This window comes from Haliaeetus albicilla, chromosome 13 (genome assembly GCF_947461875.1).
Source record: "Haliaeetus albicilla chromosome 13, bHalAlb1.1, whole genome shotgun sequence".
NCBI classification, from domain to species: domain Eukaryota; kingdom Metazoa; phylum Chordata; class Aves; order Accipitriformes; family Accipitridae; genus Haliaeetus; species Haliaeetus albicilla.
In genome coordinates this window covers 21,181,062-21,202,199 of record NC_091495.1, presented here as the reverse complement: position 1 = coordinate 21,202,199, position 21,138 = coordinate 21,181,062, and the positions used below count along the sequence as shown (strand labels likewise).

The window sequence follows — 21,138 nt, the reverse complement described above, 5'->3', positions numbered from 1 at the left end:
TATTGAGTTGAAAGAGTTAAAGTATCAGGATGTATGGAGCATATATGTCTTAGCATATGCTATGACAAGCTTATGGAAACCTATAACAAGGTTAAGCATGCAAGTAAACGCGCTTGTATGTACTATAAAATGAAAGAACCAAAAATAGTGTCAGTAACAAGAATGACACTGTCATACAAGGGGAATTGTTTCTCTCAAGGACACACATGATTGAAAGACTAAAGCTATAAAGATATTTGAGGCTTTCTAGACTAGAAAGGATGTGAACAAGCCCAGCTACTGTCAATTTCTTTCTGTAGTGCTCAAAGCTAGCATACTTCTGAAGTGCATTAGCCATCTGAATACTGTGGAAAGACCCTGCCTAAGTGGAATATGTATCCCTCCGTTACCTGCATGCAAGAGTTTTAGTAAAAATGAGTAAGAAAATACATGGAATCTGAATGAGAGACTGCAGCAAAATGTTGTTGCAAACAATGTTGTTTACATAATACAAAAAGTTGCTTAGTTTTGACATGAAAGACACTTGGATTTTGGCAGTTGAGGAATAGAGAATATAGACCCTGTGCACTGGCAGCTTGCCAGGAGTGTAGTATGTTTTGTTTACCTTGTATTGCAAGGTCTTTAGACCTAGTGTGTGTTCTGATAGAAAAGCAAAAGAGAGAAAATTGTTAGGGTGTTGCAAGAAATTATTTTGACTTCAGAATATTTGTAAGATGTTATGTTTAGTAAACTTATGATTTAATGATTGAACTGTAATTTTGGATTATGGTAATTTGTGTTTAATGTGGGATATTCTTTATGACACGTTGTTGATTAATGAATGTGTAGTTATTTAACATGAAGGAAAAAAGGTGCTTATATGGCTTTTTGAACCTATACTCCAACAAAACATTTAAATGGTTGACAGCTGTATTTCTGACATGCAATCATGTTTGAAACTAGCTTTGAATTTATTATTAAAGACAGTTAACTCATGTTCTGATGATCTTTATGCCAACACACTTGCCTATACACATCCTTCTTTAAAGAGCAAACTTAACAAATGCAGCAGACTAACAACTCAAGAAATAAATAATTAGAAAATCACTGAACAATTATAAATTGACAAGCTAAAAAGGTAAGTAAAGCATTGTTGCACTTTTGTCTTTTTGTTCTACTCCTTTTTGAGAACACACTTTAATTATTCATGATGGTGTTTTTAAACATTATGACTGTGGGTTTCCTGTGTTCTGTGATTCTTCATTTTTTCTGCATGCAGGCAACAAGATGTGAACACTTTTTCTTGTAGTACCATGCTTTAAACAGTGCTTAGCTTTACTTTATTGTCTGCATTACTTATTGAGATTAGCATGTAGCCTTAATTAGTGATTTTTTTAAAAAAAATTCCATTAATTGATGAAATTGAATTTTGCTTTGTAAATTCTGTCAGCCAGAGAAGAATTATGCTGTCTTCTAATTTTCGTATTTTACTTATCCCTACTTTTTGGATAATTGTTAAACACTGTAATGATTAAGACTAATAACCTTTTCCATTTCTAATGGCTGAAAACTATATTGCTCTAGAAGCATTTACTTGTAATTTTGCTGATTGCCAAGCTGAGAGTATAGCTACAACAACTGACACTTAAGAACATTTTACCCTGTGGAAATAAGTTTGCATCTTCTTGAAGCACAACCTCAAAATTGAGACTTTCTAAAACTACAGGCCTTGAAGTGCTAGGCTTGTTCATTGGCTGTACAGTCTTAAATTAGAAACTACGTAATTGGCTCTTACAAACTAAGTATCTTAAAGAAACTAGACATAAACCAAGAAAGGCATTCTGACCTTTGTGCTTATTACCAGATTTCTGAAAATTTCCAAACTTGTCTAGCTTAAAAAACAAAACTCTCGTGTGATTTGTTGAATGAGAGCAAAATATACAATGTGTTACAGTATTCTACAAAGTGCAACATTCTGCCTTATGTTACTTCGCAGCAACTAGAATACCATGTCTCTGTCATCAAACCAGAGGTATATTTATGGATCTGCTCAAGACTCCACTGAATTTACAGAAGGTTTTGCTCCACATTCTGCAGGTTGGATCCATATTGTCCTTCACACAGCTTCACACTGATGAGCAGCAGAATTTTTGCATGGGAGAAAACACTTTTGACCACCGTGCTTAAAGTCATGTTCACTGTTTTATTCACAGCTTAATATTTCTGGTTGACAAACTGGTCATAGGAAGATTGCTTGTTCCTTAACAAATTCCATCTTCCACTGGGAATAAGAAGTTTGAAATTGTCAAGTTCATGGTGGACTTGACCTTATTTTAGGTTTGTGGTACCTGTAGATCTTCCTTCTGGACTGATACAAGCCTTTATTCAGCGTGCAGAGGAAGCAGTTATATATGCTTCTCCTTACAAGTTTCTGTCATCCAGAAGGACTGCCACTTTTTTGTTCCTTTTAGTTGCTCCAGAAGGAGATATTTGTGTAGGCAGATCCTGCCACTTCCATATCAAGCCTAAAGCTAATATTAAAAGAAAAATAGAAAATTCAATAAGGAACTCTCCTGAACCTAAACCCATCCACAATCCTGGAGGATGTGCAGTCCCTATGTTTATTTCATATGCTCAGGTATTTTAGCACTGTAGTGATTAGTCATTCTTCTGTTGCATTAATGTTTTGCTACTATTCATTTTTCCTTTTGAATAATACGGAAGATCCTTTTTAAAATCTGGTAAAATTATTTTCAGTTGCTTTGAAAAGTTTAGGCAAGATTTAGTTAAGTAAACTGTTTTATAGTAAACTTGCTTGGTGCTTAGAAGATTAGGATGTGAAGGTATGTATATTCCACAAAACAGTAAAAATCAGCAAATGCATGCTGATTTCAACTCTGAGCATGTAATTTGTATGTCTAATACATTTATAATCACTATCAAGTATATTAAATGCAAGCAAAAATCTTCCAAAAGCAGGTATTTCTTAAAATATTTTGATTTTTTTAATAGTTGTATGAAACTTCTCTAGTACGTCATGGGTTGATGACACTTGGACCTAGTGGATCTGGAAAAACTGTAGTCATAACTATATTAATGAGAGCACTGACAGAATGTGGCCAACCTCATAGAGAAATGCGTATGAACCCCAAAGCTATTACTGGTCCTCAAATGTTTGGAAAACTAGATGCTGCAACTAATGATTGGACAGATGGAATCTTTTCTACATTATGGAGGAAAACACTGAAAGCTAAAAAGGGTATGTAAATACTTTGTATGTGGCATCATAAAAAATACCTCTTGAATGATAAGTTGAAAGAAGCATCCTGAATTTGCTAATGTGGTGAAGTTCCCTCTTGAGAGAAATTATAGACAACATAAATGAGGTTACAGTTCAATTCTCAAGAAAGGACAATAGTTTAAAAATTTATTATCTCAGTAGTATATCTACATTAAAAAATTGTTTGTTTCCTTGCCACTTCAGTTCTACAGTGCAGATGTGTTATTTGGAAGCTGGTAAGTTATAATTTAGATGTACTTTTACTAATTACACTAGCTTGAAAATAGTTTTTTTCCATGGTTTTTCATATGTTGATTACCCATATTTATATTCAGTATTTTAGGATTGGAATACTGAAATTCCTTTTCACAGCGATTTGTTTTATATTTATATTAAAGAAAGGGAATTCTTCTAGGGAACCTTCCTAGAAGGAGTTTTTTTTAAAAGAAAGTTGATTTTTCTATATTGGAAATTTCTCTATTTTCTCTATTGGAAAATTTTTATATTCAAAACAAAGCCAGAATTTTAAAATTTATTGCCAAAATTTAGGCATTTTCATCTATATTTATGTTTCAAAATAAAAGAAAAATAACTGGATTTTCAGAATTGATGAGTGATGGTAGTTTTCATTAACTTAAATGGGATCTGTGAATATTCAATGCCTTTTGTATAGTTGCCCAAAGAACCCTTATTTTAGCAACAAAATGCTAAATTTCCATTCCCCCTGTGCTGCTCAGGGCGGGGGGAGGAGGAAGGAGGAAGAGTTAAAATAGATTGGGAAGGAAGAAGGTGAGAAAGAAAAGGGAGTGGGGGAAAGTTGGTTTAGTTTTTTATCTTTGTTTCTCATCATCCAAGTCTATATTCATTTGCAATAAATTAATTTTCCCCAAGTCGTGTCTGTCTTGCCATGACCCTAGTTGATAAGTTATCTCCCTGTCTTTATCTCAACCCACAAGCATTTTCACCTTATTTTTCTCCCTCTGTCCTGTTGAGGAGGGGGATGCAGAGAGTGGCATGGTGTCTGTCTGCCAGCCAGCCAAGGTAATCTCACCACAGGTGTTCAACATTATAAATATATACTTGTGCCCTCATTTGCTACTAATTGTTTCCAAAAGAGTTCCTTAACTAAGTATGCCATTTATACAGTAATGAGCATCCATGGAGATGGCAGAAACTGCAATAAATAAAATACCTTTTTATACATTACTTAGTTCTAGACCATCTTGTAAACTTATTTTCTTGCTCTTTCATTATGGTGATATGAAATAATCTTTTGATTATTTTTCCAGGTGAAAATATGTTTCTGATTTTAGATGGTCCTGTAGATGCAATCTGGATTGAGAATCTAAATTCAGTTTTAGATGATAACAAGACCCTCACTCTAGCAAACGGAGATCGAATTCCTATGTCTCCTACATGTAAACTGTTATTTGAGGTCCACAACATTGACAATGCCTCTCCAGCAACAGTTTCTCGAATGGGTATGGTCTACATCAGTTCTTCTGCCCTCAGCTGGAGACCAATATTGCAAGTAAGATTAAAATTGCTGGCTACTCCTAACTTTACCCTTTTATACATTTTATACAGAAAAATATTGTGGATGTTTTTCAGGCATGGCTGAAAAAATTTTCTTCTCAAGAAGCTGAAGTTTTACAAAGTTTGTATGATAGAATCTTTGAACCAGCATATACATATATGAAACTAAACCTTAATCCAAAAATGGAGCTTCTAGAATGCAACTACATTATGCAGGTAAAACAGATACTGTGTAAGTCTGTGTGAATTAACTGACTAGAGTAAGCGTGCAGAAATAGCAAAAAGAACACCTGATAGCAATAAAATTTAATTTTAAAAGATGATTTCTTGACAAAAAACCCCTCAAACTCAATAATTGTTTCTTCGGCAATATATGAGGAACTGTTAGAGATGTGCAAAAGAAGAACTTCTCTTTATTGCTTCATATGTCGGCTAGTCTTCTGTTGACTGGAATTTACAAGCTTCAGTAAGTCTTCACAAGCATATGTTTAATAAGCTAGTGGTCTCATTCCAGTTCTTTTAATACCAAACAAATTGTGGTACGGGTCAGTCTAACCCTATGGTAGCGTCAACAGAGAGAGTGATGAATAATTCTAATTATCCTTCTATCTCCAGATGTAATAGCTGTCATTCTGTCAGTTAGCTCTTCCAAGGTCAATGTAGTAATTTTTGCCTGTTCCCTCCTATCAACTGGAGTTCTACCTTAAGTGGAGTCCAAACTTTATCAATGATTTATTAATAATAAAATTATGTGTTTAGTAGATTTTGCAAGACTGTCAGTCCTATACTGCATGTCTCCAGCTGATTTATGAATCTGTTGTCATTTGCAGATTCTAAGTCTCCAGACTATCCCTTTGCCCATGTCATCTCAGTTTTATATTGACACTTTCATAACAAATTCAGTAGTGCTTTTGAGTAAGAAGGTAGACAAGATAATATTTTGGATAACGCTTCAATTTATTATTAAACTAGTCAATTTGCACCCAATATCTCTTTACTGTTCATCAGAGATTTAGCTTCAGATTTTCAACAGTTTGAAGTATTTTGCTGCAAATTAATAGCCACAGTAAATACTGCAAAGATTAACTGTGCAGTATCAAATGGAATTAGGATATCTATAGAATTGTAGTCCACACACAGAAACTATGTAACTTGCTGATTTATGATGGTATTGGGTCTGGCTGAGATGGATTTAATACTCTCCATAGCAGCCCTCATAGTGCTGTGCTCTGCATCAGTAGCTAGAAAGGTGTTGATAGCACACCAGCGTTTTGGCTACTGCTGAGCAGTGCTGGCACAGCATCAAGGCTGTCTCTCCAATGTTTTTGCCCCGCCTCAACGGCAGGCTGGGGCAGGGCAAGATCTTGGGAGGGGACATAACCAGGACAGCTGACCTAAACTAACCAAACAGATATTCCATACCATATGACATCAGCTCAGATACAAAAGCTAAGTAAAGGGAGACAGAAGGGGGGCATTTTTGTCTTCTGGAGCAACCACTACGCGTAATGAAGCCCTGCTTCCCAGGAAGTGGCTAGATATTGCCTGCTGATGGGAAGTAGAGAATAACATCATTTGTTTTTCTTTGCTTTCGTGCGCAACCTTTGCTTTCACTTTATTAAACTGTCCTTATCTTGACCCACGAGCCTTTTGTTATATTTTCTCCCCCCTGTCCAGCTGATGAGGGGGAGTGATAGAGTGGCTTTGGTGGGCACCCGGCACCCAGCCAGGGTCAGCCCACCACAGATGGACATGCTACGCTCAAAATTTTTAGAGAGAAACAATATTTTTTTCTTCTACATTTGTTATCTGTGAGACCTCTGACTGAACTGATGTTGTCTTCATGGAAGACTTTTCCTGGAACTGGAAGTTTCTATGTTATTTTTGATTAGGGCTTGTTAGGAAGTGTGAGCAAGTCATGTTCTATGCATACTGCTTGGTCAGGGAAATATTTCCCTGGTTTAACCTGTATTGAATGTTTCTTCCTGCGAATGAAAATATCTAGTAAGTTTCTGTCACAGGTGCAACAGAATAAATAACCCTTAGTGGATCTTCATGCTGGGGTTTATCTAAGAAACAGTGAGACCAGAGCTTTTACCCTACTTTATCATTTCACAGATTCACTTTGTCACTTGCTTCCCCCCTCAAGTGTTACATTCACTTAGTCTTGATTTCTCCTCCTAGCAAGGATTTCATTCTCGGTGTGGGAAGGCAGGGCAAAAAGTCATGTTGGTTTCTGTGATGTGCAGCTGCTTGGATTGGGCATTACTTGACAAGATTTCTTGGCATCATCCAGCATTTGTCTACATGCATCTCTCTGATCTCCAGGATCTTCCCTTGTTTCCAAGATCTTTCCTCTAACCAGGATCTTTACCTCCTTCTTTCTGGGACCCTTTTTTCCAAGAACAACTTCTTTTGGGAACTGTTCTTTTCCTCACTGCCTCTCCTTTCCAAAACCTTAAGATCCCAGTTTTGCCATAAATGGTCTATGTGCAGAAGCACTGTACCTTATCAGCCTCCTGATTGGTGGTTCTGTCTTATGTCTCTTTATTAATTATGGGATTCAGGGCATGCCACTTTTATTTACTTCAGGAGTTTTCAAAATTTGCAACCATCTCAAAACAGTTACATCTAGCAGATAGCAGACTTGTGCTTGAGTTCTAAACTTCAGTTTGGGATGTTCACGCAAACATGCACGTGTACCCAATTATCTGCCGTTTGTTAGCTTTCACGATTTAAGCTTTTTTTTCAGTTACAACAACTTTATAATGGTTTTATATAAAAAGTGATCTTACCTTTGCTTTACTCCTTGTGATTTCCACTGCCTTTCTAACTGTTTACCATCCTCTGGCCCACCTCATTAGGTAGACAAATGTAATTTACCTTAGGAGATTCAACACAGTTTTTGTTTAGAGTTATCCTGCCTTACAAGCCTATTGGAAAAGTTAATAAACTTGTAGCTAAAGGAGATCTGATTTATATGGCCTGCATGAAGGAACAAAAGTTCTTTACCAGGTATTTACATGGAAGCTACAGTCATAGCAGAAGATAGGAGGCTCATTTCTAGATAAATAACTGATTAGAAGATAGGAAATGTGTGACTGGGAGTATCAGTTCTTAGGAAGGACAGAGGTTAGCACTGATCCCGAGGGTACTTTTGCTGGGGCCAATGTTGTTCAAAATATTCATAAACAATTTGGAAAAGTTTTAGGTGAAGAAGTTTACTGATGATACTAAATTATTCAGGGTAGTAAGGACAAAACAGCTAACCATGAAGAACTGTAGACAGATGTTATGAGACTGAATAAATAGGTAATAAAATGGCAAATGAAATTCAGTGAAGATAAGCACGAAGGGATTCACACAGGGGAAGAAACAAACTGTTCAATGCCATGAATAGTAGACCTATGGAACATCTTGCCAAAGGGTGTTATAGATGATAAAAGTTTATGTAGGTTCAAGACCAGTCCTGATATTTTCTGGGTGGAAAAATCCAGGGAGGATTACTAAACCCAGAAAAAGTGCATTTGGTTCAGAAAGGCCCCAGCTGAAGAGAGTACCAGTAGGAAGTACGACCCCCAGTATCACCACAAGCCAAGAGAGTTTTTTCTTTGTTTTTACTCTTCTCTAAGCGTTCACTTTTGGTCACTATTGCAGATGATATGCTGGGCAAGCTGAAGTTTTCATCCAATTTGTTACAATTATTTGTGTGTTTTTAGAAGTCAGTTTAATTTCTTCTGTTTTCTTTCTTCAAAAACTTGTTCTAGAATATTACTAAGACCCAGAGCATCATAGGAAATTTTGAACTCGAGCTTGTATTTGAGGGAACAAAAAGATTTTGTTCAGATAAACTGGGACACAGCCTGTCCTGGAAATAATTAGATAAATCAATTGTCTTCCAAAGAAAAGAAGTGACATTATTTTAATGTTATGTAATTAATACTGATTAATAATTTTTTAAACTAAATTTAACTGAATTTTAAAGTAATCAAAAATATTCTGACTATTTATGTCCTTTAGGCTGCATTAAAAGTGTATGTTACTGCATTACTTCCCACTTAAGTATGAGAAACACTGTGTTTGACACTGCCTTGTGTAGAAACGGAATATGAGTGATGTTATCTAGGACAGTCAAACATCTGGCTTCATGAACAACGTCACAGAATTGTAGATAGCAAGTTACTAGATTCTGGAATCTGGAGTCTAGTTCCTTAGAAACAGAGTGAAGAAATCATAAAATAGGATATTTTAATCTATTTTTTTTTTAAAGCACAAAATAGAAGCTAATGTGATAGATGTGTAAATTGACCATAATTGAGATAAATACATTAGACAGATGCTGAAAATTCTTCCATTCTTAAAGATGGAAAGAAATGGCTAGGCCCCACCTACTTTTGGAGTTCTGAATATCCCACTAGGTGTTATAAAATCCCTTAAAAAGCTGTTCTGTTACCCTAGCTCTTAAATGACATTTATTATATAGGCATAATTTAAAAGGATAGTTGATGACTTAAGTAGTTTTGAAAACTTTATCCAGTTTTATATAGGTATCTTTAATCTGTTTTCTTGGGTTTATAGTTCTGAATTTTGTGTTATTCTTTGGTAATGTGTACTGGTTTTCAAATTCTGAATTAAAGTTTGAATACATATAAATAATGCATGTGCATATAGTATAAAAATAAAAAATTATTATGTAATTTTCTTAATGCATAATATTTTAAAATATTTTCAGTCTGTTAATCTTCTGGAGGGTTTGATTCCATCGAAGGAAGAAGGTGGTTTATCAACTATATTTCATCTGCATAAATTGTTCTGCTTTGCAATAATGTGGAGTTTAGGTGCCCTTCTGGAGTTGGACAGTAGAGATAAACTTGAAGCCTTCATTAGAGCCCATGATAACAAATTAGACTTACCAGAAATCTCCCCTGGCACCAGTCAAACGATGTATGAGTTTTATGTTACTGATTATGGTAAGAAAAAGCACTAACATTCTTTTTTATACTGGCATTTTAAAACTGAGTATAGCTTCTTTGAAATTTAAAATTACTCCTTTAGTCCTTATTATACAGTCATATGAGCGGAGATTTTTGGTGACAGTGTAGTAGTAACACAGATTCTGTATGCAGTGCCTCTGTGGAGGTGAGACATCAGAAAGAAGAGATAGAGTGCTCATTGGTAACATTTTCTTATTTCTTTTGTTTTTAATTTCATTCTTACAGATTTCTTTTCTATTAATGTAACCAGCCTGCAATTTTTAGATAATTTATGCTTAGGCTGGTTTAGTCTAAATTAATATTAATTTTTTACTTAATTTCCCCACAGCTAGTGTTTTTTGTTAAAAAATATAATCTGATTTTAATTCCATTTAATCAGTAATAAATCTTACAGTTTATAAAACTGTAAGAATAGTGTGATATTTTGAATAACATGATATTTTCCACAACAAATTTAAATAACACACACACAACCAATTTCACAAAGAACTTACTGTTCTTTCAGAGTATATTCTGACATGAATACATCTATTTTTATTGTATCAAATTCCAATATTTTTTTTTTGCCAGAAATGTTTACTTAGTGTACACATACACAATCCATATTCACACATGCTATAATTTTTCACCAGCAGCGTGAGAATGAGTTTCTAGGTAAACTTGCTTTTGGGTTTTTTATTTAGGTAGCTATATATAAATTTAAGAAATCTGTGTATATTTAGTAGGATTGTAGACTAATTAGAGGTCATGAGTAAGTATGTCCTTTGTTAGATGCATTTTAGCTAGATTTAAGAAAATTTATCCCTTTTTATACTTTGTAGTACTTCACCCATAACATCTAGGATTTTATTTTTTTTTGTACTAACAAAATATTGAACACGATCAAAATATTGTGAGATATTTTCCTCTTTTTTGTCATTTCAGGTGACTGGGAGCACTGGAGTAAAAAAGTTCAGGAATATATTTATCCAACAGAAAATGTCCCAGACTATGCGTCTATTCTGGTTCCAAATGTTGACAATGTCAGAACTCAGTTTTTGATAAACACAATAGCAAAACAACAGAAAGTAAGTACAGGGTTACTTATTTAAGTATATGCTTACTATGTGAAATAAATAGAAACCTACTTATAAAGTAACCAAGGCTTGCAATCATTCTTCATATTCTCTGTCTGTAGTCATTGTTTGCCAGGTGCGTCGTTATTTACATATCGCTCTATTTTTATTTTATTAACATGAATCCTCTGTGCTTATTGCTGTGCATGGGTAAAATGTTTAAAATATCCTTTTTTATAAAATAATTTTTTTATCATAAATTTTAACTCCAACAACTTATCATTTTTCTTAGAGAAAGACATAAAACTTTGTTCTTAGTCTTTACACCATATTCCTTTTTATGATGTGTGCTTTCCTGAATAGGGAAACAAGGAAAATAAATTTCACAAGGCAGTTCACTAAAAACCTGAAATTCCTAGCCTTTACTCTATTTTTTTTTCTCTCATTAAGAAAGCTGTAATTAATCACAGTAGCCACAACTATAGAAAATGAGAGAACGCTCCTCATGCAGCTTTAACCAATAAGGACCAATCTGGTGTCATGGCTTTTGACTCAGGCCACATTAAACAATAGTTATTAAAACATATATAGGCCTATTTTCAAACAGAGGAAGATCTGAAAAATACATATATTGCTTTAGCACAACACTTTAAATAACCCTAGCAACTTCCTATGGAAATCTGTGTCAGCTTGTGAAATATAAATCAATGTACTCCCTTCTTGGTAGCTGGAGCCAATATCAGAGGTACCACAAGTGCATGAGCCAGTGCTGGAACTTGTTTTTTTCTGTAAAATTCTGGGATTTGGATAGAAAACCTGTTGATTGGTTTTGATGGAACTGTTCCTGAAGCCATAATGTGGCTGTGTCTTTGATGTATCTGACACAAATTATGAAAACATGAAAAATCCTTCTATTTGGAAACAAATAATTAATCTTTGTATGTTAATGACTTGGGAGATATTGATTATATTTCCAGGTACATTCTTTTGGCCATCATTGCAATAGAAATAACAAACATTTAAATTTTCCCAAGAGAGTCTTTGAAACTGGCATTTTCCACAATTCCATGTTTCTGTGATGTACAGTTTATATCTTCCTCTCTTCACTTGAAAAGTTTCAGCATCCAGTGTGCAATGGGACTTGTCTATGTTTCCCTCTTGAGCAGAATGTTCCCCTCCATGGAAGCAGTCCACTTGCTTTGTTTTCAAGCATTTTTTTATTTGTAAGGTTTGATTTAATCACATATTGAACTGTAATAGAGAAATTTTTTTTTTTTTTGGTCTTCTCTGGATCAGATTACAGCAGCATGAACTTTCTTTCCAGCTACAGCTGAATTACATGTGCTAGATGAAACCAAAGTAATGTTTTACAGCTCTGACTTGACTAAGTTTACTATCATCTGTGTTATTATGGTCAATTGATCACTTGGATGTTCAAAAACAGGGTGAAGAATGAGACCATGTGGTATCATTGTGGCTATCTGTTGGAGAGCATTGATTTAAAGCAGGAGCAAGTCAGGAGTATTTGGACATTTCCAAATCTCCTGCATGATCAACTTCAATGTTCACCATCATAAATAAACACTTACTCCCTTTTGCAAACTGATTAAATTCCTTTCATGGAGTGGAGATAATAATGAAGATAATACCATCTGTCAAAAACATAAGTAGGATGAAAATCTGAGCTAGAAAAAAACCCATGGAGGATTCTTACATGTCTGAAAGAAGAGCAGGGTTCTTGTCTAGCTCACTTTCGTGAGATGAAATGAGTGATTTCTATAAAAGGTTTAAGAGAAAGGAGAGAAGTATTAATCCTTTGGTTCGGCAACTTTCTGATTTAGATTCAGATTTTACCAAGATAAGAAGAAAACAAGGAAAGACTTTCTCCTTTCTTGACACATTTATTACTTTTTTTTTCAGGGAAATGACACTTAGTGTACAGATTAACCAGAAAATAAGGTTTATGACATTACATATTTTAAAATATAATATTAAGAGAAAGTGGAAATAAAATATGTGCTATCAAAATATCAGCTTGAAACAAAGATTTTCTGTACCTTTAATTTGAATGAGCCACCAGAGAAGAGTAAAAATGCTTTGAAAAATAGAAATATATATAGTGAGGCATACATTAAGATGGTATGAGTTTTAAGAGCCCAAAGTGCCATATTAGAAGCATCAAATGCTGCTGTTGTAAATACTGCAGTGATAAGGAGTCAGAATAATTATATTCTTGTCCAAAGGGAGTTTGTTTCCAATAATAAAACAATCAGAAAGGAGAATCAAATTTGGGGAAAAATTCTAAGATTTCCTGACCATTCTGTGAACATCTTTGGCCAAAATCTGCATTGTCAAAACTTCATATCCTGACTAAGTGATCTAAAGGCCCTATGCAACACCAATCATCCTGCCAAAAGTATTCTGAAAAAATGCATTGGTTTCATATTCCTCTATGGCTGTTCAGAGGAAGAATCAAGTGTTTCCATGGCATGCAGTTGATGAAATTCAGGACAAAAAGTCCAGGTCAAGTTTGGTTACAATTCTGAAAAACATAGTGCTGTCAGAGGACAGCGTGGACTCTTTAAGGATCCAGAGGGCCTTTCTTGCTAAGTCAGTTTATGTTGTCATAATTAGGCTGGGGAACCTGGGCAACAGATTTAAAATTCCAATTTAGGAGAAGAGAAGGGGTGGATAGGAACCAGTGTTCCTTAGAGGAAGGATAGTGTTCTTTTGAGGGAAGTTGAAGAATAACTGCCTGCTTTGAAAACAGGTGATTTTTCCTTTGTTGCTGTTAAGTAGTAGTGGAGCATAAAACACATTTCAGAGTTTCACTGCTAAATTGCTTCCTCTCCCAGTTTTAATGGACTGTCTAACAGGGGACACAAGCACTACAATACTCACTGCAAATCAATTTTGTGTATCTCCTCACACATTCAGTTTAGAGAAAAAGACTGGATCAGGTATTTTAGACAATATATGGAAATATAAGAGGAGCTTCAAAAAGGACTACATTTCCAGAGTCTTTTATCCATCTAATTGTTTCCCACCTTCACTAACATTTATCACAAAGCCATAGATATTGCTTTGTCAGGTAAGACTGCTGTACACAGTTCAGTGTCTGTTGTTCGTATTTGTAATTATCATTACATCATGTCTTTACAGACCTTTAAAGTATCTCTTTTAGTATATGCTTGAGAGAGAATATAGCTACATCTAATCTATATTGTATTGTTGGTTTAAGGACAATGCTGCGAAGAAGGAACTATCCTTCTATTACAAACAGGTCTCACAAAGGATACCTATAGAGAAACCAAATAATAGTAGAAATTTTACATTCAAATTAGATGTCAGAGACTACTTTCCATTATAAAGAAAGCTTTCTTAGGGTCATCCACTACAAGAGACTGCTGGTGGATGTGTTGGAAAGTGGAAGTTAGGCAACTGGAAGAAAAACCTCTAGTGCATTCTTGCTTCATCATTTCTCATTTGACTTTTTGTAAATAATTTTCTTGGAGAATCTGGGTGGGATGTAAAACACATACTGTGTCACTGCATATGGAGACACAGGAAGAACCTGCTAGAATAAAATATCATTCCAAAGTAGACACAGAAAGAATCCCTTTCTCTAAAATAGGTCTGTTATGTGTATTTAATGAAAAGTTTTGACAATACTTATGTGATTTAAATATCTGTTACAGGCAGTTTTGCTCACAGGAGAACAGGGGACTGCAAAGACAGTCATGATTAAGGCATATGTGAAGAAATATGACCCAGAAGAGCATTTGTCAAAATGTTTAAACTTTTCATCTGCCACAGAACCATTTATGTTTCAGGTAAAAATACAGATTCTAAGCAATTCTTGCATATCACTTCCTTGCGAAGTATTTAAAGTGTACTTAATTCTGATGATAAAAGGAGTGATTTAGATATAAAGTCTAAAGGATCTTTTCCCTCTAAGTCAATTAAACACTTCAGAAAATTCCATAAAAAATAATTTTTGCAGATCAGAATAAAATATAGTCACTCACATAGAGATACATTTATTCATGATTGCTGTGTGCTTTTACATTAAGGAATTCTAAGGATCCATTTTTTTGCTGAAGACCTTTCCTTTTCATTTTAGATTAATGAAAATTTTTGGTTATACGTCTTCATTTTTTTCCTGATTCTTTAGTTCTAACAAAAATAAAAATTATAATAAAAATCAGATTTCAACTTACAGATGCTCTTATCTTTCCTCAGCTCTGGAGTGACTACAGCATCAGAAATCCAGTCTTTAAGGTCCTCTAGCATGGCAACTTTGTAGAGATTTCCTTTTCACAATATAACTGCTAAAAATCCATATAAATAGAAACAAATACTACAGATAGTTTTTTCAAGTGATTGAAAGGATGATTTATACCACTGTGCTATGATTCAGTAGTACTAATTTGCTAGGATGTGATCCTGTAAGTTGAACTGCCTTCATTACTAATTCAAAGTAATTAATTCATGGTGACAATCCTCTAGTAGGATAAAGTAGTCATTCTGGAATATTTCTTGACTGAAAAGTCTGCTCATGGAGAAGGTCTTACAAACTCCATCCCAAAACCAAGTGTCTTTTTTTAAGAAGTTAACGTAAATGTTATTAAGAAAATGGTGGAAACTAATGGCTTAAACATCGATTTTTTGAAATTCCAAACACACAGAATATCTGCTGAGCTTTTCTGTTATGAAGATCTGTGGCCATCGTTTATGTCAAACTGTGAGACAGAATAAGGCAGGCATCCTTTCATGTATGCAAGATCAATTGAGCAGTCAGTATCTCTGTCTCAGTGTCCTTTACTTAGTGTATTAGGGGTCCCTAGAGCATTACTGTCTTGAAAACAAAACCCAGACTTCCTTGTCTCTGGTACAGAGAGTCTGTGAATGGATATTCTTGTCTCTGCTGCAGTACTGTAGTACCTCAGAAGATATGCTCTTTCTTTTCAGCTAGCTACGTGAATACATAGCTCACTGCTGATTTCCAAGAGAAAGACGTAGCAGAAAAACAGTTGAAATGCTTTCTGTTTCAAAAATACTATTCATACTTCTATCTTTATGACAGCATATGCCACATTACTCATCTAGGATGACACTGATGCTTGTAAAACTAAAAAGTTATTTGTCTAATGAAAACATTTGCTACTACCATCTTGTAAGGTATTTTTTCTGTCATTGTTTATGTTCCAAGTACCTTTAGAAAGATTGTAAAGCTGTAGAACTTTGAAGATATATTTCAATTTTATATCAGTGTCTTATTTGTCTATTGCATCCTGCTTCTTATTTAGTTCAAAACTCAGTCTTAAAATATTATTGCCACCAAAACATTAAAATGCTGCATTACTTAGCTTACAAGATATCTCGGAAATGTAAAAGGAATCTAAGTTGCCTCTATATGGTCTGCAGTTGTACTGCAAATATAAAACAATTGAGCTTAGTGAGGGGAAATACAAAGCAACCATAATTTTCAGACAGTACGTGGCAAACTCTCTGAAATCAGATTCCATTCCTCACCAGAGCTACCCTTTGGAAGGGAGATTCTTAAATGTCTTTCTAAATAAGTCTGGTATTTATGAAAATTATGCTGTAGATAATGAAAATACTATTTCTGCTTGTTGATATTCTAGCTTGCTCATAATTAATATAATTTTGATTAATCCTTCATTTCTCAAATTGTGTGTAACCTATCTTCCCACTATCTCATACTGATTTGAGAGGCAAGAGGAAAAAAAGATATGCAACAAAACTCACAACTTCTGATCTATTGATTTTCTTTTGTCTTAGCAGTTTCTCTTGCATTAATCTTGGCATGTTTGAAGACTGAAATAGAATTCACAAGATGTAATATTTCTTACAGACATAATGTGTCATACTAAATTTAAAGTTGTTTTAGTTTGGTGACTTCGTGATAATAATTGACTTCAATGCTGGTAATGAAATAATAATTTCCAAGTTTGAAAACTATTTAAAAACTTCTCTGGTAGCCAGAGGTGGGTTGCAGGACGTAGCCCTAAGGCCAGGGGAGTGCATAGGAATGAGTGTGATGAACAGGAGAATAGGGTTCCTTAATGATGAATCAAAGATGAAACTACTAACAAAAAAGACGAAATCACTGGATAAGTACTGTAGCAGAAAGCAGTAAATAATACATTTTTTAATAATACATTTTAAATATTGTTGCTTTAGATGCAAAACAAGAACTTTCTTTAATTTTTAGAGGACAATAGAGAGTTATGTGGACAAACGCATTGGAAGTACTTATGGACCTCCTGGTGGCAGAAAAATGACTGTTTTTATTGATGATATCAATATGCCATTTATCAATGAATGGGGAGATCAGGTAAACTGGTTTTTAACAAATACAACTTATTCTCAAATTGTTCTGATTTTTTCTTTTTTAACATACATGGTAATTGGTGGACTTCCTCAATATTTTAATTAACTGTTAATTATTGGAAATACTTTCTAATTATGGTACACTCATGAAGAAAAAGAGCAAATTCAGTTTACTGAAGAGACGTGTAGGTAATAGCGTAATATCTTACATTATCACCACTTTCTCATATTTTTGTAAGACTAAAAAAGCATCACTGTACTAAAGTACCATATTATTAATTTCAAGATTGACATCAATTTGAAAGCACTAGTAAACAAACTTTCTGCAAAACAGAAATGTGATACCATGGAGAAAGTAGTAAAGGTTGTGTCCAAATTCAAGGGTAACACATTGACTTGCAAACTGGATTAAAGATTTTTGGCTTTTGATGACCCCATCTATAATTTGGGTGTGTAACATTCATATGCCTATACAGACCCAAAATCAGGCAAAAGTCTTACAGTTCCTTCGCATAGTAGGTCTGAAGTATTTCCAGCCCAGCATGCTAGGTCTTCTGGAATTTCTGTTGTAACATAAAGACCAAGAATGCTTACCATGACATTTTTTAATTTGCTCAGAGTAAATAAAAAATGGGAAACATGAGGCCTCTGTGCACTTTTGAATGCTCAGGCTTTCTGGCTTCTGTGAGGCTCACAGTTTGGGTCAGGGCTGCTTGTAGCATTGAGCTGGTTTGTTAACAGTGTGGGTAGTAGGTCTGGTTGTGAGAGTGGGCTTGGGCAAGTATTTAAGTGGCAGTATGGATATAAGTCTATGTAGACTGAATAGTTCCTCCACTTTAGAAAGCTGTTTTTGTCAAAATTAAATCCAAGCATGTGTTTTTAGTGTCTCTGAAGTGGAACCTGGCCTTCTACCTTGTATTGTGTTTGTGTGGCAAGGTTTTGGTAGCAGGGGGGCTACAGGGGTGGCTTCTGTGAGAAGCTGCTAGAAGCTTCCCCCATGTTCGACAGAGCTAATGCCAGCCGGCTCCAAGATGGACCCACTGCTGGCCAAGGCTGAGCACATCAGCGACAGTGATAGTGCCTCTGGGATAACACATTTAAGAAGGGGAAAAAGACTCTGCAATTGCAGCCAGAGAGAGGAGTGAGAATATGTCAGAGAAACAACCCTGCAGACACCAAGTTCAGTGAAGAAGGAGGGGGAGGAGATGCTCCACGTGCCAGAGCAGAGATTCCCCTGCAGCCCGTGGGGAAGACCATGGTGAGGCAGGCTGTCCCCCTGCAGCCCATGGAGGTCCGTGGTGGAGCAGATATCCACCTGCAGCCCATGGAGGACCCCATGCTGGAGCAGGTGGGTGCCCTAAGGAAGCTGTGAACCCCTGGGAAGACCATGCTGGAGCAGGTTCCCAGCAGGACCTGCGGACCCGTAGAGACAGGAGCCCACGCTGGAGCAGGTTTGCTGGCAGGACTTGTGACCCCACAGGGGATCCATGCTGGAGCAGTCTGTTCCTGAAGGATGGCACACCATGGAAGGGACCCACACTGGAGCAGTTCATGAAGAACTGCAGCCCATGGAAAGGGCTCATGTTGGAGAATTTCGTGGAGGACTGTCTCCCATGGGAGGGCCCCACGCTGGAGCAGGGGAAGACTGTGAGGTGTCCTCCCCCTGAGGAGGATGGAGCGGCAGAAACAATGTGTGATGAACTGACCGCAACCCCCATTCCCAGTCCCTCTGCACCGCTGGCAGGGGAGGAGGTAGAGAATCCAGGAGTGAAGCTGTGCCAGGGAAGAAGGGAGGGGTAGGGGGAAGGTGTTTAAAGATTTGGTTTTATCTCTCATTACCCTACTCTGGTTTGATTGGCAATAAATTAAGTTAATTTTCCCCAAGTCGAGTCTGTTTTGCCTGTGATGGTAATTGGTGAGAGATCTCTCCCTGTCCTCATCTTGACCCACAAGCCTTTTGCTACTTTTTCTCTCCCCAGCTGAGTGGGGGAGCAATAGAGTGGCTGCATGGTGCTTAGTTGCTTGCTGTGGTTAAACCATGACATACCTAAATGCCAAGGTATACCAGTTCTTTGGTTTGCATCATTTGCTCTTACTTGAGAGAACTTTAATCTGTTTAAAAATTGAAACTATTGTTGAATAACCCACAATGCTGAGCTGCTTGACTGTAGTCTAGAACATAGGTGGTTGTGTTTGAGGAAAAGCTCTCACAGGCCCAGAGAGTGTTCAATAATGGGAAGGATCTCCATTATGGAGGGACCTCCACTAGGTCTTCCATTATGGCCCCAAGACATTGCTGAAATATTTTTGTGGTGGTTTGTGATCAGTGCCCTGGCTGCATATCATATGGCTTTGTTGCAGTACATGAGCATATAAGGCTTGCTGAATATCATTGGAGCAGTTGCTATGGGGGCAAACTCTGGTGCCTCCTGATCTGTATAGGTGCTGTAGAGTGGAATGTGGAGTGAATAACCTTTTCACAATGAACAGCTTCCTATTTCAAAAAGAATTATTTGTTTTGCTTCAAAAGAGGCCCAAGGGAGAACTGAAAAGCATAGTTTGAACATCTGGAGCTGAATGTCCAGCAACAAAATATGGAACCAAACAATTTTTTTCCAGTTCATTGAATTTATTTGGTTAAAAGGAATACAAACACATTTTGTTGATATTAGATGGTAGTACATCTCTGAAAGAGTTTTTCTGCTGTTTAAAATCACCTAAACAAGATCTCTGGTATGACTAGGGAAGATAGTTTAATCTGAGTTTAGATTAAAGTGAAAACCTTTCTCTAGGGATTAATGGTAGATATACAAGAAGAAATTAAATTATCAGGGTACATTTTCTTTTCTTGTTTGAATTTCTAATTTATACAAGTTACATAAACTTACAGGTGACAAATGAAATTGTTCGTCAGATGATGGAAATGAAAGGAATGTACAGCTTGGATAAACCTGGAGACTTCACTACAATTGTAGATGTACAATTAGTAGCAGCAATGATACATCCTGGAGGAGGCCGTAATGATATTCCCCAGCGTTTAAAAAGACAGTTTTGTGTATTCAATTGTACATTGCCATCCAATGCATCCATTGACAAAATTTTTGGTACTTCTTTCTCTTGTTTTAGTATAAATTCTTTTTCATAATTGACTTAAAATATGTAAAAGTAAGTTCTCTTTCTCACTTTCATCATGCAAATTCAGACTACTTCTAGTGAAACAACTGAAGCTGTATTACAGCAAAAATAGTGCTGTGGAAGAGAAATCAACCCTTTTAAATGCTTGTCTAATTTTGGACAAGCAAAATAATTAATAAGGAAGTAATGGCATTTCATGGAAGAACATGAGCACTGTTATTACTATGTAGGTTACCATTCTACCTCTGCACGATCTGAAATGCCCTCTGTTGCTAAAGTTCTCAATTCTGTTAACTTTGTCAATACAGTATATTGTTAAAAGCTAGCACTTACTGCCAGTTGTTTCTACACTTGTTCAGAAAAGCCATGGACAAAAGAGAAAAAAAAATTTCATCTGTAATTTAAAAGCAAAATAATGTTTTAAATAAGTACTTATATGCCTTGCTCACAAGCTACCTTATTATATCCTACAACTTGAGATTAATGGTATATTGCATTTTATCTTTTCAGGTATTATTGGCTGTGGATACTTTCATTCCTGTAGAAAATTCAACCCTGAAGTATGTGATATGGTGAAAAAATTGGTCCCAACAGGCAGAATATTGTGGCAGTGGACAAAGGTGTAAATTACAGGGAAAGTTTTATCACAATCAGTCTGAACAGAGTGTTGTCTATTAGTGTAATTTAGGCACATATTCCTTAAGAACATATCTGTAACAAGAAAAAAACAGGAGGAAGATGGGCTAAAAAAGTTTTGGAGATACATCTGGAAAATATCAAATTTCAGTATACAAGACAGATG

At 35.7% G+C, this 21,138-nt stretch overlaps 1 protein-coding gene across 1 annotated transcript in view; it reads left to right on the top strand.

The window, feature by feature from the left end:
- Positions 1-21,138, top strand: part of DNAH8 (dynein axonemal heavy chain 8) — a 158,301-nt gene that overhangs the window by 68,621 nt on the left and 68,542 nt on the right. The window contains exons 46-54 of the mRNA XM_069800374.1: positions 2,992-3,238; positions 4,549-4,790; positions 4,871-5,011; positions 9,528-9,765; positions 10,714-10,856; positions 14,543-14,677; positions 17,083-17,205; positions 20,092-20,305; positions 20,847-20,956. Of these exons, the coding sequence (XP_069656475.1) occupies positions 2,992-3,238; positions 4,549-4,790; positions 4,871-5,011; positions 9,528-9,765; positions 10,714-10,856; positions 14,543-14,677; positions 17,083-17,205; positions 20,092-20,305; positions 20,847-20,956 (1,593 nt within the window). The remainder of the gene's footprint in view (positions 1-2,991; positions 3,239-4,548; positions 4,791-4,870; positions 5,012-9,527; positions 9,766-10,713; positions 10,857-14,542; positions 14,678-17,082; positions 17,206-20,091; positions 20,306-20,846; positions 20,957-21,138) is intronic.